The sequence below is a fragment of the Diadema setosum genome, chromosome 19, assembly GCF_964275005.1.
Source record: "Diadema setosum chromosome 19, eeDiaSeto1, whole genome shotgun sequence".
Classification (NCBI taxonomy): domain Eukaryota; kingdom Metazoa; phylum Echinodermata; class Echinoidea; order Diadematoida; family Diadematidae; genus Diadema; species Diadema setosum.
Window position 1 is genome coordinate 28,732,037 of NC_092703.1, and position 22,181 is coordinate 28,754,217.

The 22,181-nt window shown below is 39.9% G+C and overlaps 1 protein-coding gene across 1 annotated transcript; it reads right to left on the reverse strand.

The window, feature by feature from the left end:
* Nucleotides 1-752: 752 nt before the first annotated feature.
* LOC140242398 (betaine--homocysteine S-methyltransferase 1-like) lies at nt 753-21,916 on the reverse strand. Its single transcript, XM_072322133.1, has 7 exons — nt 21,901-21,916; nt 12,286-12,476; nt 10,740-10,934; nt 9,587-9,698; nt 2,969-3,168; nt 2,043-2,124; nt 753-1,027 (listed from the first exon to the last, which is right to left on the reverse strand). The coding sequence occupies exons 1-7, from the start codon at nt 21,914-21,916 to the stop codon at nt 753-755; spliced, it is 1,071 nt and encodes a 356-aa protein (XP_072178234.1).
* Between the last annotated feature and the right edge of the window lie 265 nt (nt 21,917-22,181).

Sequence of the window (22,181 nt, forward strand, 5' to 3'; positions counted from 1 at the left end):
TCAGTAGATGGATACACACACATCAGTGAAAATATGAGGAGCGTTTGATTCTCTTTCTCCGGCTGTATTTAAGTTTCTTTATATTGTTGTCCATGCATGACGTCATAAATTGTAGTAGTCTTCTTATCCAGCGATGACGGCGCCGGAACTTTAAAAACTCACAACTTTTGAATCGATTATCGGATTTTCCTCAAACTTTCAGTGATTGGTATTGCCATATTGCTGCGTGCATTTACTCAATCCGCATTTATATTTAGGTTTGATTTCCCTTCAGATGTCTACGACGAGTCTCTTCCCGGGTTGGACAATGTAAACAGACTAACGTCTCGCGCATGCGCAGATTTATTTATTTATTTATTTTTTTTTTTAATTTGCAACTAGCCGAGTCATACAACAGTGTGTCGCAAATCTAAAGCTAAGATCTTAAATAGCTTGGTAGTCCAAATTTGGTTTCTATTGTAATAATGCATAATAATGGATACACTTGTAATCAGGCGCGTTATGAAATATGAAGTGCTGATGAAAGTAACACGTGGACTTTACACACACACACACACACACACACACACACACAAATGTCAATAGACATTGACCAGGGGAAAAACAAGAAGGTGCAAATAGTCGTAGTGCATATTCTTGTCTAACTTGCTGACATGTGGGACAAGTACAGTTGACATATCAAGTACAGTTACTAAGTGGCTCACATTTACAGCATAGAGAATTTGGATTTGTATGCCACTAAATATATCATTTTATAAAGCATAATGACTAGCGATACTCGTGTAATAGTCGTTGAGCTTTGATTTGTTCGTGCCAAAGACACCGTTCAGAGACATGTTGGGTGAAAAGCGAGACGCTTCGGTGGTCCGACCCAGCGTTTCGGCCAACACGCGCGTGTAGTGCGGCGAGTTACCACAGCACAGTCCCACGTACGGGATTTTGAGTTTGGCGCATCGTTGGCCGAACTCCACGATGTCGCTCCTCGAACACAGCACACAGTCGAGGTCCACGGGGTATACATTATTTCCTGCAGTAAAAAGCGAAAATTTTGATCAAAATAGGATGAATGCTATGGAAGATTTGACATTGAGAGGTTTCGCCAGTTTTCACAAAACAGTTCTTGAACAGTCATTGTGACTACGCAAACGAGTGATGACGTCATCGCCTCACATTTGTCACATTGTTTGGGGATGTTTCTTAACCTTTTCATTTCCTTTCTTCATGTTCCAAAGCAATTACGCTCAAGCTTCAAATTCATTTACTTTTGAGTGAACTTTACTTCTTTAAGTTATTCAGCCATGAATAATATTATATTTTAAACACTTTAACGGCAGAAAAAATGAAGTTTCGTGTTTGTTTGTTTTTTTATTTACGATCAAGGGAAACTTCTTAGATGACATCATTCGCACACACATTTGGATATCATTATCAACTATTCGAGAACATTCGCGAAATTTTACTGTTCCGATATTTCCCGAGCTTTTATCCGATTTTGATCAAACTTCACCGAATTGTGCTCATATTTTTCGTTCGTTTTAGACTATTTTTTTTCTGCTCCGAAATTCTCGTTTACAAATGCACAATGTATGCCGTGCCAGTTGATTCTAATTTGTCTCCAACTGCAAATTTAACATCTGAAACAATCTCTTGATCCACATTAGAACGAATCACAGAAAACACACAATGTTGTCTAAAACATTGATGTATACTATTCATAGTAACCCTGATAAGTACTTGCAATGTAATTCGTTTGTAAAAACAAAGAAAAGAAGCAAGAAAAAATGGAAAGGCAAAAATGGTATATATTGATAAAGGCTTGTAGTTTGCATGACAGTTCAACTGCAATCTATAAGAAAAAGCACATATACAGGTGCATTTTTGCACCTGTAAGAGTAGAAAGGTGGAACGTTGTATTCATAAAGGTGCACTGCAATTATGTCACACATAAAGGTGCAGAGTGGAACCTATTTTTTCTTTCAATGTACTAGAAGGCCTATATCCTAAAAAGGATGCTTTTTTTTTGATAAATAGGGTGCCCTCACCTCTCACTGGATCACAAATGGACAAGAAGGACGGGTGCTCCTCGGTAGTTCGGTACGTCACAGGCAGGGCGGCGAGAGGAGTCTGCATCAGTGCAGATATGCACAGAGTTTGATACATGGATGTGTTAATTATCATCGCAACATGACGTGAACGGATTCAAAATGTCCCACGAGCGTAAATCCATTTCTTTACAGAAACTAGGAGCGATCTACTCCAAGTGGATTGTGTACTTAGCAAGAAAATGCACTCAGGTGTTTGTTATACCTGAATTACCTGTGATGACGCCAAGAAAGTCAAAGACTTGTATAAAGGACCATTCAACAGATTCAGTCCTGAGCCTGAAGAGTTCAATTAATGTGGTATATCCACGGGGTGGTCAATATATGCAGTCTTGATTAAATTCATTATGCTTCTGTTTCCGGTGGTCATTGACTTTGGACTTGAAGGCGTTACCTGATGTTGTCTCGACAGTATCAGCGCAAAGACCATTCAACGAATTAATTGCCCTTTAACCTGCAACTAATTCGACACCTTCCATTATACAGCTCAAACCTATAACTTGACTTGATCATTGATAACACAGAGAACAGCTGGATCGACGTCTTCCATCTAATCATGCAAAATCTTGAACCCTTTAATCATAATCTGCATGTTCACGTCTATACAAAAGGGATGGAATTCCAAAAGATTCGAGTCTCTCAGAATATTTGGACAATAATCTTACTTCACATGTCATCTTGATTGCTCTCCTCTGAACCAATTCAATCTTCTCTTTTTTTTTCTTTTTCTCTTTTGTAACTGTATTCCAAGAGCGGTTGAACAGAGTACTATGTGGGCGATTAGCATGGCAGCCTCTTTTAGGAACTTACATAGATTTAACGGATTAATTTGAATGTTTTCTCTTTGTGAAAGATAGCTATCCCACCTTAATTCCCGCCTGTAGAGCGTTCTCCACAAGCGTCATCAGTGGTCCGGGTCCCCTTGTGCAGTTGAAGCCGACTACGTCTGCCCCTGCGGCTTCTAGCTGCCTCAGGGCATCGTTGAATTCGACACCGTCGATGGTACACGACTTGCCGTCACTCGTCTTCGTGAGATGTGAAGCTAGCGTGATGACGGCGGGTACGCCTATGGAATAAAATGTCAGTGTCTCGTGTGATACCAGCCTTTTGCACATTATAAGCATTCTAAGAACATTTTTACATCTACGTTAAAGTCGCGGCATCGAGGAAAAACACGGGTGGTCCGATTTCCTTCATTCGCTGCCCACCAGAGTACATTCGAAAAACCACGAATAGCGCCCATGTGTCACCACTATGTGCATCGAAGTGTACGCTGATCGGTAACGGTCGACACCAGCAGAGATTATACGGCTGTGTGTGTACTTTCACCCAAGAGATCAGTGATAAAGCTTTACACAATTAGGGGCCATATTTACGAGCATTCTCGAATATAATATTGTCCAAGCCTCCGGGATAGCCTTCACACTCCATGGAATCCCCACGCTGCATGGCACGCGATCCCGGGTTGTAATACTTAAAGTAGAAATTTATAGAGAATCTAGAAATATGACAAGTTTGATATCTACGGAAAGCTAAGAAGCTAGTTAACAAAATTGGATATCTTTTAGACGATGTAACTTTACCCCCAAACTGTTTTTGAGATTGAAAAAACACCCGATTTCCATGACCACGTAGCTCCGTTCGCTACAAGGAACATCGGATTTGAGCGACGTCACCTAATGTGTATGAGCTGATTTGCCGTACGGCTATATGAGACCCGCTCTGGCAAAACCCGAAACTTCTCGGCAAATGCGATTTCGCGCTAGCCCTACAGCCCGAAAAAGGTCAAAAATGAATTACCTTAAAGGGACCGAATTGACATTTTGGTATCACGTTGTAGGGGAAATTTTCTAGTTTCTGATTGATATCAACATTTCGAAATACAACCTACAAAATGTGGAATTTTGAAAAGAAAAGTGGGATGTCAATCTCAAATGTTGGCCAAAATATTACGTCTAAAGACCAAATCGCCTTCGCTTACGGCGAAAATGACTGTTCTTTTGGCGATCTTGTCTTAGATATTCTGCGTTGAACCCTGATACATTTGGAACCTACTGAAAGCTCTGCTTATTCCAAATATCGTCGGTTGAGAATGATAAGGGCGTTAAGTTGCCACAAAACCCATAGTGTTCATTGTTCAAGACCACTTAACGCCCTTCTCATTCTCACCAGACGATATGGTCATGACATGATGTCATGCTACTCACTTTCATTCATAAATTGAAACATCTGAAACATGCGTAAGTTTATGCAAATCGTCTCCCAGACGTGTAAACAGCCTTGTTGCTTACCAAGACACGTGAGCGAAATACGTGTTCACGATTGGTCAACTGCGCCGAGGACCCCCTTGTTTACAAGCAACCTACGTGTTATACTATGGGGATCTCTGCAGCAGCGGTGCATGCTTGCATGCAACACGACCCGTGTATCGTGACTGCTGCTCAGCACGGAAATGTTGCAGTTTCCTACTTTGTTAGACTGGTTTTTTTTAGCAAGTTGAGGTAGAAATTAGAATTTAAACCAACACACAAGAGAAAAAGAAGGTCACATCTATCCAACAAACCTTCATCATGCCATTTCGAAGAAGAATCAAGCTGAAATCACGGCGTCAAGGAATACCTCTTCACTGCCGATTCTGCTGGTACTGTTGTGCGTACACCTGATCACGGCAATCGCGAATCTTGAGCTGATTACGGTAGGTTTTGTGCTTTTCAAACGTCGCATTTCCGTAAATTTATGGTGTAAAAATGATTTCCAATCAATTACAGCTCTTTGACTTAAATCATCCTTCATGAGTATGTAAGATTACCTCAGCTATACGCAATTCCCCCACAATGATCGATTGTAATAACAGCAAATTGTGGCTGTACGAAGGAACAGCTGATCACGGCAATCGTGAATGTTGAGCTGACGATAGGTTTTGTGCTTTTAAAACTTTGTTTTTTTCCGTAAATTTATGGGTGTAAAATATGATTCCAAAGAACACAAACAAACAAACAATTTCACGACGTGAATATATAGTTTTGGCGGACGATTTATTCTAGATTGACAACAAATTACACACCAATTTCCTGAAAAGTGCACACAGTTTGCCTATAGATACGTAAATCCCACTGGGTTGCATACACACGCGTGGTGACGTCACAGATTTGGCACTTTTCGTAGCCGCATCGAACTTCTTCCAGTGCTCAAATTTGATAAAGATAAAGATTCTTATATTCAAAGCAGAGTCAACTTTATTGCATGATTTATGTCAGAAACAGTGGCGTATCTGGGGGGGGGGGGGGGCAAGGGGGGCACGTGCCCCGGGCGCCACTCCTTGGGGGCGCAAAAAAAAACGAAGAAGAAGAAGAAAAAAAACGAAGAAGAAGAAGAAAAAAAGAAAAGGAGAAGAAGAAGAAAAAAAAAAGAAAAAAACGAAGAAGAAGAAGAAAAAAGAAAAGAAGAAGAAGAAGAAGAAGAAGAAAAAAAAAAAACCTCGCCCGGAAGGGGGAGGGAGAATGGGGGGGGGGGGGGGCAGAAAACCAAATTAAACAAGATAAAAACAAAACATGATGATGACGCGGACAAAATGACAATGTTTATTGTGTTCACACAAAAATTCCATGTTCTGTGAGCTGAAATACAAAAATTTTCGGCTCGCTCGCTGCGCTCGCTCGCCAAAATTTACACAAAAAAGAAGGTAAGAACAAAACGTGATGATGACAAAATGACAGTGTCTAAACTTGTGTTCACACATGTCATTTTATATTTAGCAGGCAAAATGTTTCACGGAGCAGCGGCTGCAATTTCATTCGTTCTGAAGCGATCGCCAATTGGATCAAAAGAAGGCGTCAACGGTTTCGAACATGGCGGGGGGCGTAAAAAAACAACAACAAATCAAACAATATAAGAACAAAAGGTAATGATGACGCGGAAATATACAAATTTCGGCTCACTCGCTCGTACTAATTTAGAGTATTTTTTTCAAGTCCTCAGTTTGTTGGTATAAATCGTTATCTATAAGGCCGTCATTATATCTTGATTAGAATTGTAAGATTTAATAAGCAAAAAATGACAAGAGTTTCATGATTTGTAAGCTGAAATACAAAAATTTTCGGCTCGCTCGCTGCGCTCGCTCGCCAAAATTTGTATAAAAAAAGAGAAGAAGATAAGAACAAAACGTGACGATGACGCGGACAAAATGATAATGTCTATTGTGTTCACTCATGTCATTTTATATTTAGCAGGAAAATGTTACACGGAGCAGCGACTGCAATTTCATTCGTTCTGAAGCGATCGGCGATTGGATCAAAAGAGGACGCCAACGGTTTCGAGCATACGGGGGAGGGGGCGCAAAAAAAAATAAAAAAAGATAAGAAAAAACCGTAATGATGACGCAGAAATATACAAATTTCGGCTCACTCGCTCGTACTGATTTAGAGTATATTTTCAAGTCCTCAGTCTGTTGGAATAAATCGTTATCTATAAGGTCGTCACTATAATTGTGAGATTTAAGCAGAAATAAGCTGAAATACAAATTTAAGCTGAAATACAAAAATTTTCGGCTCGCTCGCTGCGCTCGCTCGCCAAAATTTATATATAAAAAAAGATAAGAACAATACGTCATGATGACGAGGACATTTACAAATTTCGGCTCACTCGCGCGCACTAATTTAGAGTATTTTTTAAAGTCCTCAGTTTTTTGGTACAAATCGATATCTATAAGGCTGTCACTATATCTTGATTAGAATTGTAAGATTTGGTAAGCAAAAAATGACAAAAATTCCATGTTTTGTAAGCTGAAATACAAAAATTTTCTGCTCGCTCGCTGCGCTCGCTCGCCAAAATCTATCAAAATTCATTACATTTAAATCACCCTCAAAAGATCCCTTTTAAGTGCTTGAAAAAGCATCATGTGGACTTTGTTTAAAGTCCCTACCGGGATGGGGTTGGGGTTGAACACTTTTTCAGATATTAGGGGCGCAATTTTCGTGGGCTTGCCCCGGGCGCCGTTTTCCCTAGATACGCCACTGTCTTTACAGTTCGGCAAGTGTACCGGCCACGGCCAGGTAGGAGAACGAAATCTATTCAGTTGCCAAAACTGGGTTTTGAAATTGCGTTTGATCCTCTATAGAAGATATTCTTACTCTTATATTATAGATGCGTATATAATGTCCACACTGCAGATGGCTGTTTTCTCAGTCACAGAGTGATACGGTTTGATACTGGATGCGTGACTATTAAATACAGATTTAATAATTGATACATCATGAACATGATTTGAAAAGAAAAAAAATGGTTACACGTTCTTCTCAAGATACAAGTCACAACTGTATCTTGATACTCGAATTCAACACGTTCTGAATGATGCCAGGTTTCGTTTTGTTTTTGCTTTTGATGTTGTTGACACCCTTGTTGTTTTTGCTGTGGGTGCTTGTGCTTGTGTGCGTACGTGAGTGTGGGGGACTGTGTATTTTGTTTACGGTGTTATCATCCTGCAACCACTATGTGCACTTAGTGTAGTTTTCGATTTTGTACAAATTGTTAAAACCATCTTAGCGCGGGTTTCTACAATACTTGGGGGTGGATGTGAAGACAGTGTGTGGTATCTCTCCGACTGGTATGTGACGCTGCGACTTGTCCGGCCTGCATGTGGGTGTACAAGGCCACCCAGCTCACGCCGAGTGTGCAGCGCTCGCACGAGCCAGCAAAATCCGCAGAATTTCCAGTCATAGATCGGAACGACCGGCAATGAGAATAGAGATGACGATCGCAACGCTTCGTTGAGCCGCTGAATAGCCCTGAGAGGGTATTTCAGGTTTATCCCTCACAGGGTACTTGCTTGGTAGGTCCATGCTTGGACTGTCAGTGTTTTCGTTTGCGAGACGGTATACGTCTGTTTGTATCAGTGTATACTCGGATTGCTTGTGTGTCTGTATCTGTGGTTATGTGTGTGTGTGTGGGGGGGGGGCACTTGTGTGTATGTTAACTCCTGAATGTAAAATGTGAACGGTTACAGAAAAAAACAAACAAACAAACAAACAAACAATACATGAATGACTGGAAAATCACGCTGGGTAGAGATATGAGACGAATATGAATGAACATTTAACGAAAACGACTGACAAAAGACGAAATCGATCCTAATGTTTTGAGCGCTGCGAGTGAGACTGACGAATTTGAAGTGTAAATGACGAAAATGTATGCCAAATGACTAAATTGAATGGACTTTATTTGAAAATGAACGACGAAAGACGAATTTGAAAGTAAGATTGGCCTACTCCCGACATTCCGCGACGAAATTGAAGTGAAAGTTTGTGAAATTGAATGAAAAAAGTTTGAAAATGAATGGGAAAACCTATATTATTTCCTATAAATTTCTTCTTTAACATAAAAAATAATAACAATAATGCACCTCGAGTTTCCACAGAAGGCCTACCCATTGGTGACATATTGTGATGGATCGGTGAGAAGGACCGTTTCTTTTTCATGACACATAACTCAGATCAAGTCACGCTTAATAAAGCGGTCGCTCAGACAAGAACTCCGTAGGTCATTGACATGTGTGTCCACAAATGCCTTCTCAAACAGTCAAAGCATCGACTAGTTTCTCTTTAATCTCATGAATGTTAAAGAATGTACAGTGATTCAGCGGAAAGTCACTCTATACTGCGAATAATATATAATTTGTGATTATCATCAATTATTGCTTGGCTAAGATAGAAGTGCTATAGGATTTTTAAAAAGACTATACAGTAGCTGGTAACTGTATAATCATGTTACGTAAGCTACATGAGCGTGACTCGAGGAGGCTTGTTGAAATTTGCCTCGGTCAAGTGTCGGCGTCGTAATTGTTTTGGACGAAAAGGCGAATCGGTGACTTGCTGCCTGTAGACGCCTTGTTTGAGACAAAAGGCAACTTAGTGCCTCAGATCAGTGAATTTTGAGAGGACGCCTTAGCGCCTTTTTGATGCGAGCTCGGAGAAGTCGCCTTCACCCCTGATCGTCCCTACAAAAAATGTACCTAGGCAAGTACAAGTCGCCTTCTCGCTACAGTTTAAAGTTTAGGCTTTCGTTATACTTTATCTACGAAGCTGTTTCCAAGGATGCAGACCCAGACACCCACAGCGAGTCATATAGCCCATGAGATAAAGTCCACGAGTCACAGCCCACGAGTCACAGCTATACAGTCATGTGGCCCACGAGCTAGACACTAAGTGAACAAGGCCCACGAGCTTGACACAAAGTAAAATAGACCCACGGGCCATAAGGTCCAGAAGCTGGACACTAGGATTTATTTGCCTATAATGTCTAGCTCATGGGCCTGTTTTACTTCGTATAGCTCGTAGGTTGTATTATTCATGGGCTGTACGACTCGTGGGTGTATAACTCATGGATCCTGTTTTTATGTCGAGCTCGTGAGACGTATGACTCGTGAGTGTCTAGCTCGTGGGGTGACCTCCTTTCCACTTCTGGGAGAAATACAGTGTATATGTACTAACCTTTGCCATATTCCTTCACGGTTTTAGCCGCCAACACCGCCTCGCCGCAATGATCGAAAGTTTCTCCGACGATAAAGTCCGCCCCTTCGTCAACGGCCCACTCAATTTGCTCCTGACATCATAACAAAGCATAATTCATTAGCAGAAACAGATAATTTTTTTTTAAATATGGTACCTTATAGATGTTAATGTTGAGAGGATTAATGAGGCAAAATTGAGTTGTAATATGATGACATTGTCATCTCATATAGTTTACAAAGCTGCAACACTGCGTACCAAATACTTTTGTAATTTCAGAATTTTATTCTTTATAATTCAATCATTTCATTTGCGATTTTGATGAGGCGTTTGTCACTAGTGTGCCTGAATTTACTCCATGCACTATTTGAAAGACAAATTTGAACACGGAGTAAAATTGCGTCACAATAGATTCCTTATACGTCAAAACAAACCCAACTAAACGTCCACATGGTTCCATGTCATGATTTGTACCACAAATGCAGTAACCCCGTAGCCTAACAGTATTCATAACGCCAACACATACGTACTAACACGTTCTCAACAAAATATTCCCTTATAGCCAAACGTACAGGACCAGGACAGGCACAAGGCATTGGTAACAAGATTTGGACGAAAAACAACCTCGTCAATAACATCTACAAGCGTCTATATAAATTCTTATAGCATTCAGTGCGCTACAAAACAATGACAAAACTTTTCTCGCTCGGATGATGGGAAATTGATGCTACAAACATCCTGAACACTATCAATAGCGTCGAAGACGAGGTTCTGGATATGGTAGGTGAAGACAAGCAGGGGCGTACATCCATGATGGTTATGATGATTTACCACCGACGATATCCTTTGGACTCGAGTGAGTTATGTCAAAAATTGATGGTATTCACTAATGTTGACGCTGCCCCCCTCTGATTGAAGGGCAGTCCAAATAATGATAATTGTAAAGGTCACCCTCATTCTGGGGGGTGTTTCATCAACGTTTGTCGGCGCTGACAAATTGAATCACCATAGTAACAGTCGGTGACCAGAGCATCTCAGCCAATCAAAACCAAGGATTTTGCTGAAATTGGTCAGCGCCGACAGTGGTCGGCACTGACAAGCGTTGATGAAACACCCCCAGATCTTTGTAGTTTACCCTGAACATATCCTTCGTTTCCTGGATGGCGCCCTCGTTGCCAGGTTGGTAGACGAACGTGTTGCAAATGTCGCCACACATGAGCGTTCCTGTCGAGTCGGCAACTTCTCGGGCCATCTGCAGAGCGAGGCGATTCTGACGTTCGAGCTCTTCGGCTCGGCCTACGACGCCCAGCTTATGACGGTTCCCATAGTACTTGAGAGAGGAAGGGAAGATAGAATAATGCGACTATGACACGAAATTAAAGGCAATGTTCGTTACAACCTACCCAGGTTCGTTATTCCGAATCACGCGAATTCCGTATACCTCGACGTTCTCTAATCCGAAAGTGAAAAAGGGTTCGTTTATCCGAAAATTTGTGGCGTTCTTTCTGAGGTTTGTTATTCCGAAGGTTCGTTAATCCGTAACTGGAGCAAGGTTCAATATTCAGAAAGTTCTTTATTCCAAAAATGAAACAGGGATCGTTAGTACGAAGCCTTGCAAATCTGAAAATGAAATTATTTCAGTTATTCCGAAGGTTTGTTAATCAGAAAATGAAATATGTTTCATTTTATCCGAAAACAAATATGCGGTGCGTACTATCGAACCTTTGGTATTTGGCAGGGGAGGGGGTTCAAACCTTATTTCATTTTCGAATCCGCAAACATTCGGAATAACCAACCTTTTTCCATTTTGGGAATAACGAGCCTTCGGGATAACGAACCTCATTTCATTTTCGGATTACCGAACCTTCCGAATAACGAACCTGCGGAATCAAGACCTGTAACCGAAGTAACACGTATCTGTACAAACATGATAGTGACCACATCACACAAGACGCGCCCACATCCAGTCGAAAGAATCAAGGTTATCACAAAAAGTGTTATGCTGATAAGGGTTATTGGGGTTAATCTGAAGAGGACCGTTGGTAGATTGCATTATGTTCGTTTGGTAAAGATGAAATTTAAACGGTTTGGGAGTAAATGCATATAGCACAAACATAAAGTTAAAACTAATCGTGCTCAACAATAACACATCTCATAGCACTAATCACCAATTACGATGATGATATTCTACGTGATGTATGATAACCATTAGACCATTGCCAGACATTTCTATCTCTGTAAACAAATTTGTCAAGAAATGCATGCATGTTAATCATTATTTTGTATGCTTGTATTATTTTGCTCAGCCAAAAACAGAATGAATAGGCGCCTTTCTTGAGACACCACAAGAGGCTATTGCTTTGCAGAAGAGGACTTAATCAATTTTATTTCATCTTGACAAGTGTTTATGTTCCTCCAATTCAAGCTTCTGTAGTCTTTACATAAAGACTGAGTAAACGTTGCAATAAAACAACACAGCTATACAAGCTCAATAGTCATGATGTTCCACGATTAACAGCACAGTGTATTGTACTTTCCATTGAACATATGATATTTCGGTATTAAATGAACTTTCTGCAATTATATTGGTTTCTGACAGCGATTTCGAGGTCACTTTGCAATGAGATATCAAAGACAAACAAGTCGGCACATATGTGACCTGAATATTTTACGATATATACCGTAAATGCCTGCACGACGTCACTTCCGGCCCTGACAAAGTCCTTGTACATTTGTTTCACCAATTCGGGATAGTCAACGACAACTTCCGGGGTGAAAGGTCCCGCCTGAAGATAGCCAAGGCGTTCGAAGGCCAAGAGGTATCCCTCCGCGCAAATGACGGTTTCGCCCTCATTGATTCGCTCGAGTAAACCTGGATGTTGATGAAAGACGATCTGTTGTGTCACGTGAACTTTGTATATTATTGCGTCATTATCGTCAAGCCATGTTGGGTTATGCACTGTGATATTATTCGGTCATGCTGATGCTGACAGGGGCGTCACCAGCTTTTTTTCCAAGGGGGTGCGTTTTGACACTAAATGTAACGAGATTTTTTGGACAGACATTTGGAATTCAGGAAGCTCTCAATCCCCAGACTTATAGGATTTTTTAGGGAAACCAAGTGGGGAAAGGGCACCAGCGTAGCTAGGATTTCAACTTTTTTCGGGGGGCTGTTAGTATGCGAGGGAGGGAAGCGACCGAGAACGAGCGAACGGAGCGAAGCGATCGAGCCCGAGCGAACGGAGCTAGCAAATGGGGGAGGGTGTGTGCGTAGGGGGTTGTCCCCCTCCCACGGTGAGAACTTTTTGCATTTTGATGTTGTAAATGATGCAATTTGATGCGTGTTTTTGCTTGTTTTATCGACTTGAAACAGTCCCACTTGTTTAAGGTAGCAGTATATCTTAATGTCGATTATTATTGAACAATTTGCCTATAAAATAGTATCATCCGAATAAGCTTCCTGTTTTAATATTTACACTGAATATCATGAACGCGACGAAACAAGAGCGAGTGCAGTGAGCGAGGGGAGGGTGGGGGAGGTGGTGGGATGGGGTGGAGGGGGTGTCCCCCTCCCACGGTGAGAAGTTTTTGCATTTTGATGTTGTAAATGGTGCAATGTGATGCAGGTTTTTGCTTGTTTTATCGACTTGAAACAGTCCACTTGTTTAAGGTAGCAGTACATTTTGATGTAAATTGTTAATGAACAATTTGCCTATAGAATGGTATCATTTAAATAAATTTCTTGTATTAATTCTTACACTGATGTCATGAACGCGACCGAGCCCGAGCAAGCGGAGCGAGCGAGGGTTTAGGGTGTGGGAGGGGTTGTCCCCCTCCCACGGTGAGAACCTATTTAGGTGATCCGAGTATCCTCTCGGATCACCTTCTGTATCTGTACGGATTCTTTGTTCTTCTTCTTTCTTTCTTTCTGGACAAAAGTTGTGTTTCGATTAGCTCAGAAAGTGCTCTTCCTATCAATGTCAAACTTATACCATATATGTATCGTGTCCCAAAGACGACAGATCAAGTAAAATCATTGTGATCAGTCGACTGTGACGTCACTATGACGTCATTATATGAAAACACATTTTCATTCATATCTCATTAATGGAATGGAATTTTTCAATGAAATTTACGTCACATATATTTCAAGTCAAGCGAATTTTACACGTATTCTCAAAATTCATCTATACCCATAAAACGTGCGCGTACGCGCGCGTTCAAATATTTGTATGCTCCAATCGAGCTCAAAATTTTTTTGCACACGTTTCAGACCATTTGGAGCATTTTTTGAAAAATTGAAAAATTTGGACGGACACGTACGCGCGCGCACATATACGCACGCACGGCTCATATGCAATAGAAATGTCCCGTTTTTACACTTTGATCGGATGTCTGAAATGTCAAGAAATATTTCTACCAAGTTTCAAGTCAATCCGACTCAATATGACGTCATACGGGCCCTTCAAAGTTGAAATTCCGCGCGCGCGTCAATGGCGACATACAGTGCAACAATGCCAAAAAACCGCCAATTTTAACTCCGATTTTACTCGTCAGGATGGACGGTGACCCCCCATTTTCTTTACATATTTTGAAAGCTGATGAGTTGTACATATCATTTCGAGGGGTGGCAATGCTGGCAAAAATGATTAAAAGATATCAAATTTCTTAATAAAGTAAAAAAAGTAAATTTTCAAAATGACGTCATCAAATTTCAAGTTTCTCCGAGTATATCTCACTAATCCTTTGTCGATTTTCACCCAGATTTCAGTATGTTGTAGCTTATTAAATGTTCTTTCATTAATGTAATAACAACATTTTGATTAGATGACGGCATCACCTCGTAAGAATGGATTGAATGTAATCTTGTCAAATTTGACCAGTTTACGTGTAATCTCTATGGGAGTGCAATTTTTATGGAAATGAAAATTGACACGACTATCTTTATCGAGCACTAGCTCACTTATGCTTCGGTGAATTTCTCTAAGATTTTAATATGTTGTAGCTGAGACGTAGGGCTATCGTTGGTGTGCCCTTCGTTTTTTCATGCGGTGTCGGGATCACGTGAAAAAACTTGGTTGAAATTAAAGCTTATCTTCTATGTATTGAGGTATTTCTTCTTTCTGCAACTTTCTGTGCAATAACTCAAGAAAAACATATCCTATCACCACCATATTTTGCACATGTTTAGTTCATGTCACGTACATTATTTTATAAAATAACATCTACTTGATCAGAAGCCATCTTGGGTATGTAAATTAGGGTCAAAGGTCATAAATGGTTCATCCTGTATCTAAGTGAATACATGTCCTATCTCTCCCATATTTTGCACACGCAAAGATCATGTTACAAGAATCATTTCACAAAATAACCACTCTTTGCTCAGATGCCATCTTGTGTGTGCAAAGTGGGGTCAAAAGGTCAATTATGTACTTCTTTCTGTTTCTTCGTTATGACGTGTTATCTCTAAGGGAGGGAAGTTTTCTAGATGTGAAAATTGACATGATTGTCTTTATCGAGCACTAGCTCACTTACCCTTCGGTGAATTTTTCTCAGATTTTAATATGTTGTAACTGAGACTTTGCGCTATCGTTACATGCCCTTTGTTTTTTCATTATGATGTCGGGATCACGTCAAAAAACTTGGTTGAAATCAAACTTATCTTCGATGTAAGGAGGTATTTCTTTCTTTCTGCAACTTTCTTTGCAATAACTCAAGAAAAACAGCCCCTATCACCCCCATATTTTGCACATGTTTAGTTCACGTTACGTACATTATTTCATAAGATAACAACTACTTGATCGGACACCATCTTGGGTATGTAAATTAGGGTCAAAGGTCATAAATATTTCATCCTGTATCTTAGTAAATACATGTCCTATCTTTCCCATAATTTGCACACGTAAAGACCATGTTACAAAAATCATTTCACAAAATGACCACTTTTTGCTCAGATGCCATCTAGATTGTGCAAAGTGGGGTCAAAGGTCATATGTACTTGTTGCTGTATCTTCGTTATAGTGTATACAGATTTGGTACCAAAGATGGCAGATATGACTCCCTTTTCTAAATGAGAATCCAAACATCACACGGCCAATGTCTCTGAACACATATGAAACCTGCATGGTCATGCCTATTGCGATCAGGACTTGAATCATTGATTAAAAAAAAAAAATCGGATCACCTTAATTTGTCAGTGATGATAAATTACAATCTCTAGTTTTCCTTCTTCTTCTTTATTTCTGGACAAAATTTGTGTATCGATTAGCTCAGAAAGTCCTCTTCCTATCAATGTCAAAATTATACCATATGTGTATCATGTCCCAAAGACAACGGGTCAAGTAAAATCGTAGTGATCAGTCGACCGTGACGTCACTATGACGTCATTATATGAAAACACATTTTCAATCATATCTCATTAATGGAATGGAATTTTTCAATGAAATTTACGTCACATATATTTCAAGTTATGCACATTCTATTCATATTATCAAAATTCATATTTTCTCTTAATACGTGCGCGTATGCGCGCGTTGAAATATTTGTATGCTCAAATCGAGCTCAAAATTTTTTTGCACACGTTTCAGACCATTTGGAGCATTTTTTGAAAAATTGAAAAAATCGGACGGACGCGTACGCGCGCGCACATATACGCACGCACAGCTCATATGCAATGAAAATTTCCCGTTTTTTCACTTTGATCGGATGTCTGAAATGTCAAGGAATATTTCTACCAAGTTTCAAGTCAATCCCACTCAAAATGACGTCATACGGGTCCGTCAAAGTTGAAATTCCGCGCGCGCGTCAATGGCGATATACAGTGCAACAATGCCAAAAAACTGCCAATTTCAAATCCGATTTTACTCGTCAGGATGGACGGTGACCCCCCATTTTCTTTACATATTCTGAAAGCTGATGAGTTGTACATGTCATTTCATGGGTTGGCAATGGTGGAAAAATGATTAAAATATATCAAATTTCTTAATAAAGTTAAAAAAGTAAATTTTCAAAATGACGTCATCAAATTTCAAGTTCATTCAAGCATATCTCACTTATTCTTTAGTTGATTTTCGTCCAAATTTCAATATGTTGTAGCTTATTAAATGGTCTTTCAGATATATAATAACAACAATTTGATTGGATGACGGCATCACCTCGTAAAAAGGGATTAAAAGTAACATTGTTAAATTTGACCAGTTTACGTGTTATCTCTATGGGAGTGCAGTTTTTCTGGAAATGAAAACTGACATGACTATCTTTATCGAGCACTAGCTCACTTATGCTTCGGTGAATTTCTCCCATATCGTAGTATGTTGTAGCTGAGACTTTGGGCTATCGTAAGTGTGCCCTTCCTTTTTTCATACGGAGTCGGCATCATGCCCAAAAACTTGGTTGAAATTAAAGCTTATCTTCCATGTATTTTCATATTCCTTTCTTTCTGCAACTTTCTTTGCAATAACTCAAGAAAAACAAGCTCTATCAGCCCAATATTTTGCACATGTTTAGTTTATGTCACGTACATTATTTCATAAAATAACAACTACTTGATCGGGCACCTTCTTGGGTATGTAAATTAGGGTCAAAGGTCAAAAATGTTTCATCCTGTATCTTGGTGAATACATGTCTTATCTTTCCCATATTTTGCATACGTAAAGACCATGTTACAAGAATCATTTCACAAAATAACCACTTTTTGCTCAGACGCCATCTTGTCTGTGCAAAGTAGGGTCAAAGGTCATATGTACTTCTTTCTTTATCTTCATTATGACGTGTTATCTCTATGGGAGGGAATTTTTCTAGATGTGAAAATTGACATGATTGTCTTTATCTACAAATAGCTCACTTACCCTTCGGTGAATTTCTTCCAGATTTTAGTATGTTGTAGCCAATTTAATACTCTTTAAGTTCTATTCCATCAAAGATTTAATCGGATGATGTCTTCACCTCGTGAAAATGGATATAATGTAACCTTGTCAAATTTAACCAGTTTACGTGTTATCTCTATGGGAGGGAATTTTTCTAGAAATGAAAATTGACATGGCGGTCTTTATCGAGCACTAGTTCACTTACTCTTCGGTGAATTTCTCCCAGATTTTAATATGTTGTAGCTGAGACTATGGGCTATCGTTATGTTCTCTTTAATTTTTCATACGACGCCGAGATCACGTCAAAAAACTTGGTTGAAATCAAACTTATCTTCGATGTATTGAGATATTTCTTTCTTTCTGCAACTTTCTTTGCAATAACTCGAGAAAAACAGCCCCTTTCATCCCCATATTTTGCACATGTTTAGTTCATGTCACGTACATTATTTCATAAAATAACAACTACTTGATCAGACACCATCTTGGGTATGTAAATTAGGGTCAAAGGTCATAAATGTTTCAACCTGTATCTTGGTGAATGTCTCTAAACACAGATGAAACGTATATGGTCATGTCTATTGCGATCAGGACTCGAATCATTGATTAAAAAAAAAAAATCGGATCACCTAATTTGTCAGTCTTGACAAATTCCAAGTCTAGTTGCATTATGATGTTGTAAACACGTCAGCGGTGACTGACCGATGCCCTAAAAATCAGTGGTGCCTGGTCGGTCACTGGTTGATCACCGGTTGTTCTCCAATCGAAATTGGCTAAAAACTCGCCGACGGGTCGCCGAGCAGGCTGTTTTTGGGGGTTGTGACCGTAGCCTTAGGTAGCAGTACATTTTGATCTAAATCATTATTAAACAATTTGCCTACAAAATGGTGTAATTTAGTTTTAACTTCTTGTATTAATTCTTATACTGAATATTATGAACGTTGTCTGTTAAGCAATTAAAAAGAAAAAAAAAGCATGCACACGAGGGTGTACATAAGGGGTATTTTTCCTCCCAAACGAAGATGATTCTGTATTTTCAGACCTGAAATTCAGCGATCTGGTGCAAACTTTTGGTGCAATACAACTGTACTTGAATTTTTTGCAGCCCCCTCCAAAAAATAATAATTTAAACAAAATTAATAGGTTTTTTTTTCGGTGAAATGTTAATGGCTCTTATTCCGAGTGTGCATCCTCTCTGTGTATGTAAAAAGTATAGTGAGGTAGAGCTTATTAAAGGGGAGGATGTGGGAGGGGGATACCCCCTCCCGCTCGACGGAGCTTTTGAGTTTTTAGAATTGAAATAAAGCGATCTGAAGCACACTTTTTGTGGAAAATCCGGAAATTGTCATTCCCCATAGTGTACTAAGTCTACAGAAGGGACAAGGCAGTGGGAGGGTGGTAAGATACCTCTCCCATATTCGATTATATTTTTCCGCCTTCCAAATCCCCGGTCAAAATCTTAAGGGGGGGGGGGGGCGACTGCCCCATCGCCCCCCCCCCCCCTGGCTACGCCATTGGGAAAGGGTTAATTGTTAATTGAAAGGAGATAATATCCCCTCCCCCACGACGGAACTTTTGCATTTTCTTTATTAAGTGACGTGACAGATTTGGTGCACACTTTCGATGAAACATTTGTAAACCTGTCAATCTATAGGTGTATTAAATCCATGGAAAATAGACCGAACGGGGGAAGGTGTGTGAAGAGGTATTCCTCTCCCACACGAGAGAGACTTTGCTTTTTCAGAACTGAAATTCAGCAACCTGCCATCTGGTGCACACTTTGGGGAATAATTGGACAGATTTCTAACAAAAAAAAAACGCAAGAAAATCTTTTCATCTCAGGAATTATAATTATGTGGAGTGGGGCAGACATGGTGCGCTTGCCCCTCGAACATTTTATGGAGACAATTCAGTACAACTTTTTTTTCGGTTAAAAAGCAAGAAAATCGTCTCATCTCACTAATTATTAATTATGGGGGGGGGGGTAAAATAATATGCTTGCCCTTCCAATGTTTTTATGGGGATAAACTTTTTTTTTTCTGGCAAAAAAAAACAAACAAACAAGAAAATCTTCTCGTCTCGGGAATTATGGGGGGGGGGGTGGGCAAAATAATATACTTGCCCCTCCAAATTTTTTTATAAGGCTAAGGCTCGCACTTGGGCTCGCATCATCAATATGGTTTGGTCAGAAGTAACGTGCTGTACATAGACCCTACATACTTGCATAGGTAGCACACGTACAAGCAAACGTACGTGCTTCGTACCGTACGGATGTGCAGTACGGTCGATAAATGGTAAACACTGTAGAATACTCGTAGATATGTATAAAATCAGTGCTGACAGAGCCCAGGATGAGAATCGTTTTTGCCCACGATTTTGTTGTCCCTGGTGCAAAATAAAAAAACAAAACAAAACAAAACAAGAATAGATATTTAGCGTCCAGTGTAGAGGTCGCTCGCAGACTGAAGTGGTGATTTTTTTTATTTTTTTTTTATCTGAAGGGGGGTGCGTCCTCACCCCAGAGCACCCTCCCGATGACGCCCATGTGCTGCTTAACAATCAAGAGTGTTACCTGCATGAATCAGGGTTAAAAATTCACATTTTGAAAAGGTATCCTGGAGACGCTTTTCAAAAGGCCACAAAAAGCCGCTGGCAGCTCAACAATTGTCATGAAATAATATCCAACGAAATCAAAAGTAATGGTTGAGGTGAGGGTTCAGCTTTTAACTTTCTCCAAGATACTCAGAAACCCCTTCATGAAATGTTAAAGAGCATACAATTCTAAGAGGAATTCAAAGTTTATTTGATGAAAATCGGTTCTGAAATGGCTGAGATATCAAATACAAAGTAAAACAAAGCGTGCGATCCTAATAAAAGGAGGGTCTCACCTTTTATTAGGATCGCATTGTTTTGGATATCTCAGCCATTACAAAACCAATTTTCATCTAATAAACTTTGAGTTCATCTTATCAGAATATAGGCCTAGTGTATTCTTACATTATTTCATATGAAGTTTCTCATTATCTCAAAAAGTCATCATTAAAAAAAAACGTTGGAAACCTGAAGCCTCATCTCAGCGGAAACTGTGTCATCCCTTCAAACTCTTCTCGGGTCCGCTTTCTGCTTCTATGTTCGGCAAACCAAAGACTTGCCTGACATAAACATTATAGTCTAGAAGGGGATATAAAGCCATTATACTACGACAGAACCTGAAGAAGAGTTCCTCGGGCAAATTTGTCGGGAACAAGAGGGAGAGGAGGAGTGTATGATCAAAACACGTAGTATGAGACCGTGAATCACAAAACTAACAAAAAGTCGGACGTGAGGACTCAGAATATACTATGTGAAGTGGGTTAACCTAGTAAATCTTGAGTTTTTCGTATGTTCTGAAAGAGCTAGCAGTTCTTCTTCTCTACATTATTCTTAAGTTTTGGGACCATAGAATGAATGGAATCGTGTTTTAGCATTTGTTTTTTCTAGAACACTCTTTGTAGAGTGATGTGAGCAGGTATATCTCAGAGGCCCCTTTTCATTTCTTGCAAACCCTTTACCATGTTTACACACTCTGCACTTTCAACTCTATAGTGACGTTTGAAAGGATGCTGCTGCTGCAGCTTTGAAAGGTGGTATAGTTATGGATAGAAAGATTTAACAGAGCATGCTCAATCTCAGCGTAATCTGATAATCCCTTCTTTGTAATTGTTGCTATGGAGTTTTTATCCTCCCCCCCCCCCCCCATTCAAGGCACAGGGCATGGTTGGTAAGATAAGATAAAGTGCTTCAATATAGACCCTATAATTCAGAGCCTCTTTTCTCAGTATAGGGGCCTACACACTTTTCCAGAGTGCGTGCTTCCTTTCAAATATGGGGTAGGAGATTCCATTTGCATTATGTTATACATCATTTCAAGCTTAGTGTCTGCTCTTTCAAAATCTGAAGAAAAAAAATTCCACGTCTGTGACTTTTTGTTGCTTTTGTGATGCAGGGTTATAGACAATGGTAGATATCAGGCTTTCTTTTATCAGGAAGTGCAATGTGAACATGTCACAGGCAAAACTATGATATGTAACACAAATGCAGTGCAGCTAAGAAATAAACGAGTCTATTTCGTGAAATCTGGTTCATCCCCACAAGAAAGTAAATACAAAGCAGGAAAAAAAATAAACTAATCGCAAACAAAAACTAATCATGTAGTCATTAAGATGAGAGAATATTCAACGAGGCTTCAGTCATAAATCAGAGCTTCAGGAAGGATAGGTAAGAAAGAAGGTCAGAGAAGACGAGAAAAGGAACGATGATTCTAGAAAAGAAGGACGAAAGATAGGAAGGAGAAGGACAATGATGAAGGCAAGTCTGATCACCTCACGAACAAGGGACAAACATATCCCGCAATCGCATAAGATCGAAGAGTTGAAATAGAGGTTATACTCTCACCTTTTGATTTCGGCATTATTCCTCCAGTTGAGCAAATTGGTCGTTTTTGTCAAATTTAATTGTCAGCAGTCGGCAATCAATATACACCTCTGATGTAATTTGAAGGCAGCAGACGTAAAGGGAGGCGAATCTCGACTCTGCTGTGCGTGTGGAAGCTGTCAATTTGTATCGGTTTGCTCGTGCCCTACATAGGGCCTACAGTCAGTCTCTATAACTGGCCGAACTCTCTTGCTATCATAACATACGTGCTGCTTTCCCAAACATGACGGCAAACGCTAATC